At 44.0% G+C, this 12403-nt stretch overlaps 1 protein-coding gene across 1 annotated transcript; it reads left to right on the top strand.

Moving 5' to 3' along the window:
- Positions 1-416: 416 nt before the first annotated feature.
- On the top strand, positions 417-10448 carry LOC129639361 (odorant-binding protein-like). Its single transcript, XM_055564467.1, has 7 exons — positions 417-580; positions 1049-1188; positions 4810-4877; positions 6558-6668; positions 8287-8388; positions 8604-8644; positions 10247-10448. The coding sequence occupies exons 1-6, from the start codon at positions 506-508 to the stop codon at positions 8621-8623; spliced, it is 516 nt and encodes a 171-aa protein (XP_055420442.1). The 5' UTR covers positions 417-505; the 3' UTR covers positions 8624-8644; positions 10247-10448.
- The last annotated feature ends 1955 nt before the right edge of the window (positions 10449-12403 follow it).

The raw sequence follows: 12403 nt of genomic DNA, 5'->3' as shown, positions 1-12403 counted from the left end.
ACCTCAGAATAATAGGCATCTTTCCAAGGGTCTCTGAGGAGATAGTGCTCCCTTGGCTAAACCACACAGTCAGTCTTTACTTTTAGAAAATAAATGTTAAACTCTCACCTCCATGTTAAGGATACAAAGCAGGAGTGACGGAGATGTACCTTGGACAGCTCATCTCATTTTGCATCTCATGATAAACAGGAAAATAATTATCCCCTTGCAATACTGGATGTACTGCAATTTCTCACTTTAAAGGTCAAATGCCCACATCCACATATGCTTCTCTTCAAACAAATCTCATTATCAAAATGACAGAATGTCAGAAAAGTGTATCTCTGCCAACCAGGATACCGAAGGTGCCTTCTGTTGTAACTGTGATCATATGAGGAACAACCATTGGTTCATGTTGTGTCACGCCAACAGATGCAGGCTATAAAAGTGGCAGTGATTTTCCATCCACTCCAACCTCTGGGACACCCTCAGCTTCTACAGAAGAAGGATCAGGAGAGTCAACAAGATGAAGGGTCTGCTGTTCACTCTTGTCCTTGGTCTGCTTGCTGCCGGTCAAGGCGATGTGATAGATGCCTCTCAGGTACCAGGGGTATTTGAACATGGTCTAAGCTTGGGAGGAAGTCTTGGCGTGTATCCGTGTGAGTGTCCCTTTCGAGGTCCAGTCATGTGGATCGCTAAGTCTAGCCATCTCTGTGCAATTCAAAATTGCTGCATTCACTGGCTCTATGCCTGCTGTTTGTGTTGGCTATATCACCTTTGCCATCTATTCATTGGCTGTCATGTATGTTCACTGCTCTTGTAGAAACAGAGGAACATCACATAGGTCTTAGACTAGGGCTCTTGCGTTTGACAAGGTAGCTCAAGCTATCTCAGTAATTTCTCAAGTGTTTACTTGACTTGAGTTTTCACATGATTCTATAACTAGGGCTGTGTTCATAAAGATAGGTAACTTCTGCTCAAGTGAAAGGGCAGCGAAACTCCTGAGGGATGATGTCGGGCAGAATTTACAGAGACGGACTAAGATTTCTGAAGGGAATTTTACTTTTAGTTCACAGGAAAATGGTTAACCCATTTTATCGCAGCCGATAACATAGACAAGATCACCGAGGGCGCGCCATTCCACATTTTCATGCGTTACATGGAGTTTGATGAAGAAAACGGCACGATACACTTCCACTTTTATATCAAGTAAGTAAAAATCCCCCAGAAGGAGAACACCTATAAGCCCCGACCCGAGGGAGGGTGTGTCTTCCCCTTCTGCAGGGAGCTCTCTGGGTGATGTTGAGAGCATTATGCCCTGTGCTGTAGGGCTGAGCAGGGTCTCTGAGCTGGGGGAGGAAATCAGTTCCTCTTTGAACCTCCAGGGAATGTCCTGAAAACTCTGGTTAGAGGGGGAACCCAGAAGCTCCAGTGGCATCAACTCATTAAAGGAAAAAGGGACACGGCAGAGGGAAGAGGCTCACGTCCTGGAGCCCACAGTCCCCAGCAGGGGCTTGACCCCTTCTGGCAGAATTTGTAAGAGACGGTTCCCACTGAGCCCAGATGTGAGGGCGGGGGAGAGCACCCAGTGAGCTCTGCCCTCGGGGCTTCCTCAGAGGAGCTTTCATCATCACTGAGTTTCCCAGAGCCGTCAGAACCCCTAGTGACTTTCCCAAGTGCCTTCCCTGGCGCCTGCCAATGCACGGGACAGGAGTTCGATCCCTCGGTCGGGAAGAGGCCCTGGAGGAGGAAATGGCAACCCCCTCCGGTATTCTTGCCTGGACAATCCGATGGACAGAGATGCCTGGTGGGCTACAGCCCAAGGGGTCGCAAAGAGTCGGACAGGACTGAGCAACCAAGCACACACATACAGTCCCAAGTACCATTCATAGAATGCCCACTATATCTCACAGTTTCCTAACAACATGCAAGCATGGCAGAAACCAACACAAGCTTGTTCAGCAACTGTCCCCCTCTCTCAAAAGAAAATAAGAAAATGCAGAGTCGGCAATGCATTGTGAGGAATAAGAACATTAAGAGAAGAAACAACATGTTTTGTTGCAACCCCTTGAACTGTAGCATGCTAGGCTAGGCTTCCCTGTCCTTCATTATCTCCAGGATCTTGCTCAAACTCATGTCCACTCAGTCAGTGATGCCATCCAACCATCTCCTCCTCTGTGGTCCCCTTCTCCTCCTGCCCTCAATCTTTCCCAGCATCAGGGTCTTTTCCAATGAGCCAGTTCTTTGCATCAGGTGGCCAAAATATTGGACTTTCAGCTTCAGCATTTAATAGTATACTTGCAATCAAATTAGAACCACCCACACAGAAACAGACTCACAGACACGAATATCTTATCTCAGGAGAAACAGTTGTCTGTTTTCATTAATTTTTTAAGAACATCTGTTATCATCCTCTTTGCCGTATTTTACAGTTTTTGTGTCGTATATGTAATTTTTCATGTGGCAACTCTTTCTGAAGTCAATTTTGCCTGGAGTAGGAAATGGCAACCCACTCCAATATTCTTGCCTGGAGAATCCCATGGACAGAGGAGTCTGGTAGGCTACAGTCCATGGGGCTCCAAAGAGTTGGACCAAACTTAGTAATTGCACACACAAAGAGGCATAATTAAATGTGTAATTAAATGCACCTTTGTGGAATGCACAGTTCAATGAGCTTTCACATGTGCACAATTGTTTCCCCATCTACACATTCGAGATATAAAATTCCAGGCTTCAACTGGTGGCCCAGTGCTTAAGAATCCATCTGCCAATGCAGGAGACATGAGCTCCATCTCTGGTCTGGATGGACCCCACGTGCCCAGGAGCAAGTAAGCCCATGTGCTATGATGACTAAGCCTGTGGGCTATATCCTCTAAAACAAGGGAAACCACCATAGTGAGAATTCCGGGCACTGCAACTGAAGAGTAATAACCCTTGCCCTCGGCAATAGAGAGAAGCCTGAGTGGCAAGAAGACACAGCACACTCAAAAAAAAAAAAAAAAACCAGTTTTGTTTTTAAAAAGAAAGACATAAAATTTCTCCAGCACACCTCCTTTTATTCACTCATCATTAAATGTCTACCCCTGGAGCCACAGGTAAGAAAAGATCTGCATATTCTCACCTTTTCTGGCTCTTCATGCAACAAAATTAGGCACTCTGAATCATTTTCCCTGCCTTCCGCCAGTCAGCACAATGTTTTAAACAGTTATTGCAGTGTCTGCATAAGGAGTCAAGTTTTTCAAGCCAAATGAAAGGAGTTTGTCTGCTCAGATAAAATGTTGTGTGTTTGCAGGTATATTGGATTATTGTTGTGGTCCTACTTTGTGGTTGTTTTTCAGTGATTTCAATGCATTCCATTTCCCTAATGACTAAGAGGGCTTCCCTGACAGCTCAGTTGGTAAAGAATCTGCGTGCAATGCAGGAGACCTCGGTTCAATTCCTGGGTCAGGAAGATCTGCTTGAGAAGAGATAGGCTATGCACTCCAGTATATTTGGGCTTCCCTTGTGGCTCAGCTGGTAAAGAATCTGCCTGCAATGCGGGAGACCCGGGTTTGATCCCTAGGTTGGGAAGATCCGGTGGAAATGAGAAAGGCTACCCACTCCAGTATCCTGACTGGAGAAGTCCATGGATTGTATACTGCATGGGGTTGCAAAGAGGCAGACACGACTGAGTGACTTGTACTTTCACTTTCAATGACCAGAAGCACTGACCATGCTTTATTGTGGACATTCTTTTCCAAGGTGTCTGTTCAAAAAGTAATCCAGTTCCTGTAGTATTATTTCCCTTTTTAGTATTTGTTTCATAGACATTCTTTATATGTGCCAAAGACACCTTTCTTCACATACATGTACAGAGGACATACATGAAGTCACTCACTCTTTTGTTACAGAGGTGATAATATATACTAATCATCTATTATATACATAAAGGTCTTCATAATATCATATAAGCACATCATGTGGACTTAAGTGTTTGCTTGTGCTCCTGTCTGTGTGAGTGTGAAATGTGTCTGTATAAGTACATGAGTCTTTCAGATTTAATCCTCATATGGCATTGTGATGGAGGAAGAGTGTGTGTTTGTAGAAAATTAAACTTTTTTTAAATGTTGTGATTGTTGGCTCTCACACCGTCTAATGAAGGCTTCCCTGGTGGCTCTCCTATTGTGTAATAAGGCCTGGTGGCTCTCATATTATCTAATAAGGGCTCCCCTGGTGTTTCGGAGAATAAAGAATCTGCCTGTAATGCAGAGGACCCGGATTTGATCCCTGGGTGGGGAAATTCCTCTGGAGAAGGAAATGGCAACCACTTCCAGTCTTCTTGCATGGAGAATCCCATAGGCAGTGGAGAGGCTTGGCAGGCTACAATCCATGGGGTCGCAGAGAGTCGGACACAATTGAGTGACAAACACTTTCACGTTCATTGTCTAATGAATCACTGCCTGGGTTCTGACAACGCCCAAGGTTTTGTCATGATGCTTATGCCTCTCTGTTTTCAGAAACTATATATATAAAGGAAAAGTTCGCTCTTTTCCTTTTTTCCTAAAATTCTAGATTTCTCCGTGTTTATTGGCTTTACACACGACCTGTTTTGAATCTGCAGGTTATCTTCAGAACTACTAGTCAGATTTGGTGTGAAGACAAACCATCCTTGCCGCTTGAGAGTTACTGGATCTGAGACAACATATTTTGTCTCTTTCGAAGGTCAAAATGTTCACCAGCACTGAGATGATACCGGACACATATTCTTGGGTGTCACAAAGAAAGACTCTTCATTATACGTCAAATTTTTATTGTCTAAATTAACCAACTTGAATATATTTTGTTTTTAAGGAAGAATGGAGAATGCATAGAAAAATATGTCTCAGGCCTAAAGAAAGAAAACATCTATGTTATTGACTGTAAGTATGAACGTTGCACTGGAAAGAGAGTGTTCAGGTAGAAATCTTGGTCTCAACTTTCTTCAGTTACCCCATACACCTTTACTACTCCTAGTAAAAATCAGAGGTCAGGGACTGGAAAGTCTCCCCTCAGCACAGTGTTAATCAGTGAGACCAGAGCCCGGCATCCTAGGGTGTGAAGTTAAGTGGGCCTTAGCAAGCATAGTATGAACAACGCGAGTAGAGGGGACAGAATTCAAGCTGAGCTCTTTAAAATCCTAAAAGATTATGCTGTTAAGGGGCTGTAAGCAATGAGTCAGCAACTTTCGAAAACTCGGCAGTGGCCGCAGAACTGGAAAAGGTGAGTTTCCATTTCAGTCCCTAAGAAGGGCAATGACAAAGAATGTTCAAACTACTTCACCGTTGTGCTCAATTCACATGCCAGCAAGGTAGTGCTCAAAATTCTTCAAGCTCGAATTCAGCGGTAGGTGATCTGAGAACTTCCACAAATATAGGCTTGATTTAGAAAAGGCAGATGAACCAGATCAAATTGTCAACATTGAGTGGATCATTGAGGAAGAGAGACAATTCCAGAAAAAAAAAAAAATTTTTTTCCTGCTTCATTGACTATGCTAAGGCCTTTGACTGTGTGGATCACAACAAACTGTGGGGAATTCTTAAAGATATGGGAATACCAGATTACCTGTCGCCTGAGACACCTGTATGTTGATCAGTCAGCAACAGTGAGATGTGGAACAACAGCCTGGTTCAAAATTGGGAGAAGAGTACAATAAGTTAGTATGCACTGTCATGCTGCTTATATAACTTACATGCAGAGTCCATCATGCTAAATGCCAGGCTGGATGAATTATAAGCTGGAATGAACAGACACAGCAGTGGGCTGTGTCATAGCCCAGACTGAGGGGCTCGGGAAACACAATACTTAACGTGTTCAAAAGGTTGCCTGGCCTGGCGTAGGCACTCAGGAACAGAAGGTGATGAACACAAGGTAGGTTGGTCAAGAGAAATCAATTTTGTGGCTGGGGTAACAGACATACAAAGAATTTTAGAACCTGGATTTGATAACACGTTCATGATGTTTTAAAACACTCTCAGGAACTTCCCCGGTGGTCCAGGGAATAAGAATTCTGCCTGCCATGGCAGGAGACATAGGTTCAATTCCTAGTCTGAGAAAATCCCCCACGCCATGGGGCCTCTAAGCTCATGCAACGCAACTACTGGTCCTGCACTCTAGAACCCCCGGGCTGCAAATACAGAAGCCCCTGCACCCCAGAGCCTGTGCTCGGCAACAAGAGGAACCATGGCAACGAGAAGCCCGCACACCACAGCTAGACTGTAGTCCACAGTCACCACAAGTGGAGAAAGCCCGCGGGCACCATGGAAGGCTCAGCAAGTCAAAAAACAAATCAGAAAAAGAATCTGTGGGGTTCATTAGAACACACGTTCTCGAAAGCATCTTGGTAAGACAGCAAGGAGTGACTGGTGAATGGGAGGAAAAGGTGGGGATGAGGAAGATTCGTTCCTCCTCTCCTTGCCGTGGTTAACGGTAGCATTCCGTGCACGCATGGAGTGAGTGGGTCCACACACGATGGGCCGTGCTTCATGCCCGGCGTGCGCCACAATAATGTAACTGACAACAAGTTAAGGCAGGGCTGTTTGTATCTTCTCTCTCTCTCACAGACGCGGGTCACAATGAATTTCAAGTCATTAGTGGGGACGAGAACACTCTCATCACGCATAATCTCAATGTGGATGAAGATGGCAGTGAGACAGAAATGGTGGGATTATTTGGTAGGTATGACATCCTAAAATTCCCACTGATATGGTAATGCTACCTGTCCACGGACAGGACTTTCATTCAGAATATCAGGAGCTGCTGACAGTATTCAGGGTGTAAGGCTTGCATCTTTATGCTCACCGAATTAAGGATCCTGGAAGGTAATCTACCAAGAAACAGCAGGCCATAGGGTGCGGAATATCACATCATCAGACATTTCAAAATGATTCCTATCTGTTGAAATTTTAAAAATGAGGTTATACTAGAATCATTTCTTAATATTTCATGTTGAATATTGAATATTAAATGTTGAAATATTTAATATTTCAACTAATTTCATGCCATGGCTATCGTGAGACTGACTTGACTTCATTTTTAAATTTTTATGTATTTTTTAATTGAAGGATAACAGCTGTATTGAATTGTTTGAATTTATTGAATTTCTGTCAAACATCAATATGAATCAGCCATAGGTATACATGTGCTTCTGTGAAAGTTGCTCAGTCGTGTCTGATTCTTTATGACCCCATGGACTATACAGTCCATGGAATTCTTCAGGCCAGAAAACTGGAGTGGGTAGCCTTTCCCTTCTCCAGGGTATCTTCCCAACTCAGGGGTCAAACCCAGGTCTCCCGCATTGCATGAGGAATCTTTACCAGCAGAGCTGCAAGGGAAGCCCATAGGTATACATATGTCCCCTCCCTTTTGAACCTCCCTCCCATTTCCCTCCCCATCCCATCCCTCTAGGTTGATACAGAGCCCCTGTTTGAGCTCCCTGAGACATCCAGCAATTTCCCATTTTCTATCTATTTTACATATGGTCATGTAAGTTTCCATGTCACTCTCTCCATACATCTCACCGTCTCCTCCCCTCTCCCCATGCCCATAAGTCTGTTCTCTATGACGGTTTTTCCACTGATGCCCTGAAGATAAGTTCATTATCAGTACCATCTTTCTAGATTCCATATATATGCAGATTCAATATGTATGTTTGTATACAATATCAGTTTTCTGATATACTCTAAGTCTTGGAACAGATGCTTACAAGATAAATCTTTGTCCTTTTCCATGTTTCAAATGCATTCTTCTTATGAACACTGACATCAGTCCCTCAAGTAAACATGCAGAGCATTGAGAGCTGTGTGTGCCATGGGGACAACGGGTGTCTATTTCAGAAAAGGTTATTGGGTAGAACGGTAGGTTCACGAAGGAGTAAATCACCCCCTAGCATTAAGTGTGAAGTGGTGATTGTGTCCGTGGAAGGGGAGAAGCGTGTTTCCTATTAGCTGGGTCTAGAAACAGATATGAGTGGAAGGTATATATATGAGGAAGGTGTGAGAAGCAAGTAGGTTCCATATTAGGATGAACTCAGCCCCAAATTCTTGGAGATCCTGGCAAGTCTTTGTCATCCAGCTCCTGATGCTGAGGGGTAGGGTGTCCTACTCACCAAGTTGGACTGGGGTCAATTCTTAAGACAAAAAGCATACGTCTGTGTCGTGGCAACCGTTTGAAGGTCTTAGATTATACAAGTGAACATCTGATTGGCACGTTCCATTCCTTGTTCTGTGGATTCAGGAATATCCATGGGTTCCCGGGGTCAACAATTCTTCTTTTTGCACGGTGATTTTACAGGTTTATCCGATGATGTTGATCCGAATCGTGAAGACGAGTTCAAAAACGCAGTGAGAGAAAAAGGGATTCCGGAAGAAAATATCCTGAATTTCATCTACAATGGTAATGGAATTATATTTTTTTCCCTGACCATACCATTCACCTGGTGTGTAAGTATCAGGAAACAAAGCTACTTATTCCAAATGTCTTCTTGCACAAGTAATCTCTTTTAAGATCCATTATTTTAAAAAAAAAGGAAGAAAGAACGAAACGTTGGCGATGCTGGGAATGTTAGTAATCGGTGGCTCTTTTATTTCTCCAATTTTGTTTTTCCCCAGACAACTGTCCAAGGGAGTGAGAAGCAGTGACTCTGACTTTTGTAAGTAAACATGGTCTGTTATTAACGGTGACTGTTCCAGATGAAGCAATAAGGTCACACTGTTATTTCATGTGTGTGAAATGTTTATCCCAACAATTTAAACATGTCACTAATGAATCTTTTTCTCCACAATTTTGCTGCCCTCGAGCCATATTAAAGTGCAAACAGTTTGGTTTATTAACATTGAGCAGCTGTCGTGAGAGAGTCTTCTTCTGCAGGAATCTTGCAGACCAGAATCATCAGAGAGAAGCAGGAATCCCCATGAGTAGGTGGAAATGATTAGTGTTCCCATCCATCCTGACCTTGCAGTTGTCCCCATACATACCTCCTCTGGGAGAATCGGTATTCAAGAGAGTCCTAGAAGCAGGGCTTCCCTAATAACTCAGTTGGTATAGAATCCGCCTGCAATGCGGGAGAACCCAGTTGGATTACTGGGTCGGGAAGATCTGCTGGAGAAGAGAAAGGCTACCCACTCCAGTATTCTTGGGCTTCCCTTGTGGCTCAGCTGGGGAGACCTGGGTTTGATTCCTGGGTTGGGAAGGTTCCTTGGAAAAGGGGAAAGCTTTTCCGGTATTCTTGCCTGGAGCATCTCCATGGACAGAGGAACCTGGTGGGCTCTAGTCCACGGGGTCACGAAGAGTTGGACACGACTGAGTGACTTTGACTTTCGCATAGATATCACTTCTGTTTGGAATCTGAAACACGACATGGAGGAACTTATTTACAAAACAGAAAGAGACTCACAGACGTGGAGAACAGACTTGTGGTTGCCAAGTGGGAGGGGGTTGGGAAGAGAAGGACTGGGAGGCTTGCGGTTGAAAAGTGAAAGAAAGGTTCGTTGCTCAGTCATGTCGGGGTTTCTGCGACCCCTTGGAACATAGCCCTCCAGGCTCCTCTGTCCATGGGATTCTCCAGGCAAAAATCCTGGCGTGGGTCCATTCCCTTCTGTACAGGATCTTACCAACACAAGGCAGATCCTTCACGTCTGAGAAGTTTGGGGTTAGCAGATGGAAACTGTTATACACAGGATGGATAGAGAACAGGGTCCAACTGCATAGCACAGTGGACTATACGCAATACTCTATAAAACCTAAATGGGAAAAGAATCGAAAGACAATAGATACTAATTTTTGTATGTATAATCACTTGGCTGTACACTTGAAATTAATGCAATGTTGATAATGAGCTATACTCTAATACTAAAAAAAGTAAAAAAAAAAAAAAAAAATATATATATATATATATATATATATATATTCTTGAGGACCCAAAAGACAAAAGTTGCAGGGTTAGAGTTGTCTGCTCCAAATACAGAGCCTGAACATCATCTTTAGATGAAGCACCACCATGCATATGCATTGTGAAATCATTACTCATAGAATCAATCCGAAATGGGAAATCTCCAACCATATGTAGATCCTGGGGACAATTCCACAGGGAACCTGCCATCACAGAAATGTGCAGTGTTGAGGTCCACCTGGAATTGGATATTGGATCAGCTACCAAGTCCCCGTTCCCTGGATAGCCTACTGAGGCTCACCCCTGTCAACCGTCACACAGTTGACTCAACTAAACCTTTGGTTCTCTTTTATTCACCTATAGAAAGAGTCACTGAGACCAGGCACGTCCTCGTCTCCATGGAATCAAGATCCACAACACGAAGATGACTTTCCTGGCTCCTGATTAACATGATCCTGCTCTCTTCACACTCACACTCCTTCTCCCATCTCATCGCTCCTTGTCACTAAATCATGTCCTGGTTTGTGTTATTTGATTGCTGAGGGTTTAAATAAATGGTAAATATCTGCCCTGCACATGCATGTCTGTGCAAAATCACCTCATTTAAAACACACAAATGTCCACATTAAGTGTCCAGGAAACTGTGCCTTTCATACGACAGGTGTTCATCAGAGACAATCTTTATGAAGGTTTGGTAGACATGCCCTCAGGTGTCCAGGGAAGAGGGAGAAAATAGACTAAAGCATCATGGGACAGAGTTATGGATCCTCCACCGTATGGGCTTCTCTGATGGCTCAGATGGTAAAGAGTCTGCCTGCAATGCAGACGACCCAAGTTCTATCCTTGGGTGAGGACGATCCTCTGGAAGAGGAAACGGTAACGCACTCCAATATTTCCTGCAGAATGCTATGGACAGAGGAGCCTGGTTGGCTACAATCCATAGGATCCTAAAGAGTTGGACAGGCCTGAGCAACTAACACTTTCACTTTCAGTCTACTGTATGGAAGGGGACAGTCTGATGAAGAGACATTCCCTAACATGCATCTTATTCATTCCCAAGAAAGGAATGTACATTCCACTCATGAAGGCTTATGCATGGAAAGCGCAGGATGACATTACTGCTCAGTTCAGTTCAGTTGCTCAGTCGTGTCTGACTCTTTGCGACCCCTTGAATCGCAGCACGCCAGGCCTCCCTGTCCATCACCAACTCCCGGATTTCCCCAAACTCATGTTCATTGAGTTGGTGATGCCATCCAGCCATCTCATCCTCTGTTGTCCTCTTCTCCTCCTGCCCCCAATCCCTCCCAGCATCAGGGTCTTTTCCAGTGAGTCAACTCTTCGCATGAGGTGGCCAAAGTACTGGAGTTTCTGCTTCAATATCAGTCCTTCCAATGAACACCCAGGACTGATCTCCTTTAGGATGGACTGGTTGGATCTCCTTGCAGTCCAAGGGACTCTCAAGAGTCTTCTGCAACACCATGGTTCAAAAGCATCAATTCTTCGGCGCTCAGTCTTCTTTATAGTCCAACTCTCACATCCATACATGACCACTGGAAAAACCATAGCACTGACTAGATGGACCTATGTTGGCACAGTAATGACTCTGCTTTTTAATATGCTATTTAGGTTGGTCATAACTTTGCTTCCAAGGAGTAAGCGTCTTTTAATTTCATGGCTGCAGTCACCACCTGCAGGTATTTTGGAGCCCCCCAGAAATAACGTCTGACACTGTTTCCACTGTTTCCGCATTTCCCATGAAGTGATGGGACCAGATGCCATGATCTTAGTTTTATGAATGTTAAGCTTTAAGCCAAGTTTCTCCACTCTGCTCTTTCACTTTCATCAAGAGGCTTTTGAGTTCCTCTTCATTTTCTGCCATAAGGGTGGTGTCATCTACATATCTGAGGTTATTGATATTTCTTCCAGCAATCTTGATTCCAGCTTGTGCTTCTTCCAGCCCAGCATTTCTCATGATGTACTCTGCATAGAAGTTAAATAAGAATGGTGACAATATACAGCCTTGATGGACTCTTTTCCTATTTGGAACCAGTCTTTTGTTCCATGTCCAGTTCTAACTGTTGCTTCCTGACCTGCATATAGGTTTTTCAAGAGGCAGGTCAGGCGGGCTTGTATTCCCATCTCTTTCAGAATTTTCACAGTTTATTGTGATCCACATTGTCAAAGGCTTTGACATAGTCAATAAAACAGAAATAGATGTTTTTCTGGAACTCTCTTGCTTTTTCAATGATCCAGCAGATGTTGGCAACTTGATCTCTGGTTCCTCTGCCTTTTCTAACACCAGCTTGAACATCTGGAAGTTCACGGTTCGCGTATTACTGAAGCCTGCCTGGTCTGGAGAATTTTGAGCTTTACTTTACTAGCATGTGAGATGAGTTCATTTGTGCGGTAGTTTGAGCATTCTTTGGCATTGCCTTTTTGGGATTGGAATGAAAACTGACCTTTTCCAGTCCTGTGGCCACTGCTGAGCTTTCCAAATTTGCCGGCATATTGATTGCAGCA

The sequence above is a fragment of the Bubalus kerabau genome, chromosome X (assembly GCF_029407905.1).
Source record: "Bubalus kerabau isolate K-KA32 ecotype Philippines breed swamp buffalo chromosome X, PCC_UOA_SB_1v2, whole genome shotgun sequence".
NCBI classification, from domain to species: Eukaryota; Metazoa; Chordata; class Mammalia; order Artiodactyla; family Bovidae; genus Bubalus; species Bubalus kerabau.
Note: the sequence above shows the minus strand (reverse complement) of the source record. Positions and strands in the feature narration are given on the sequence as shown.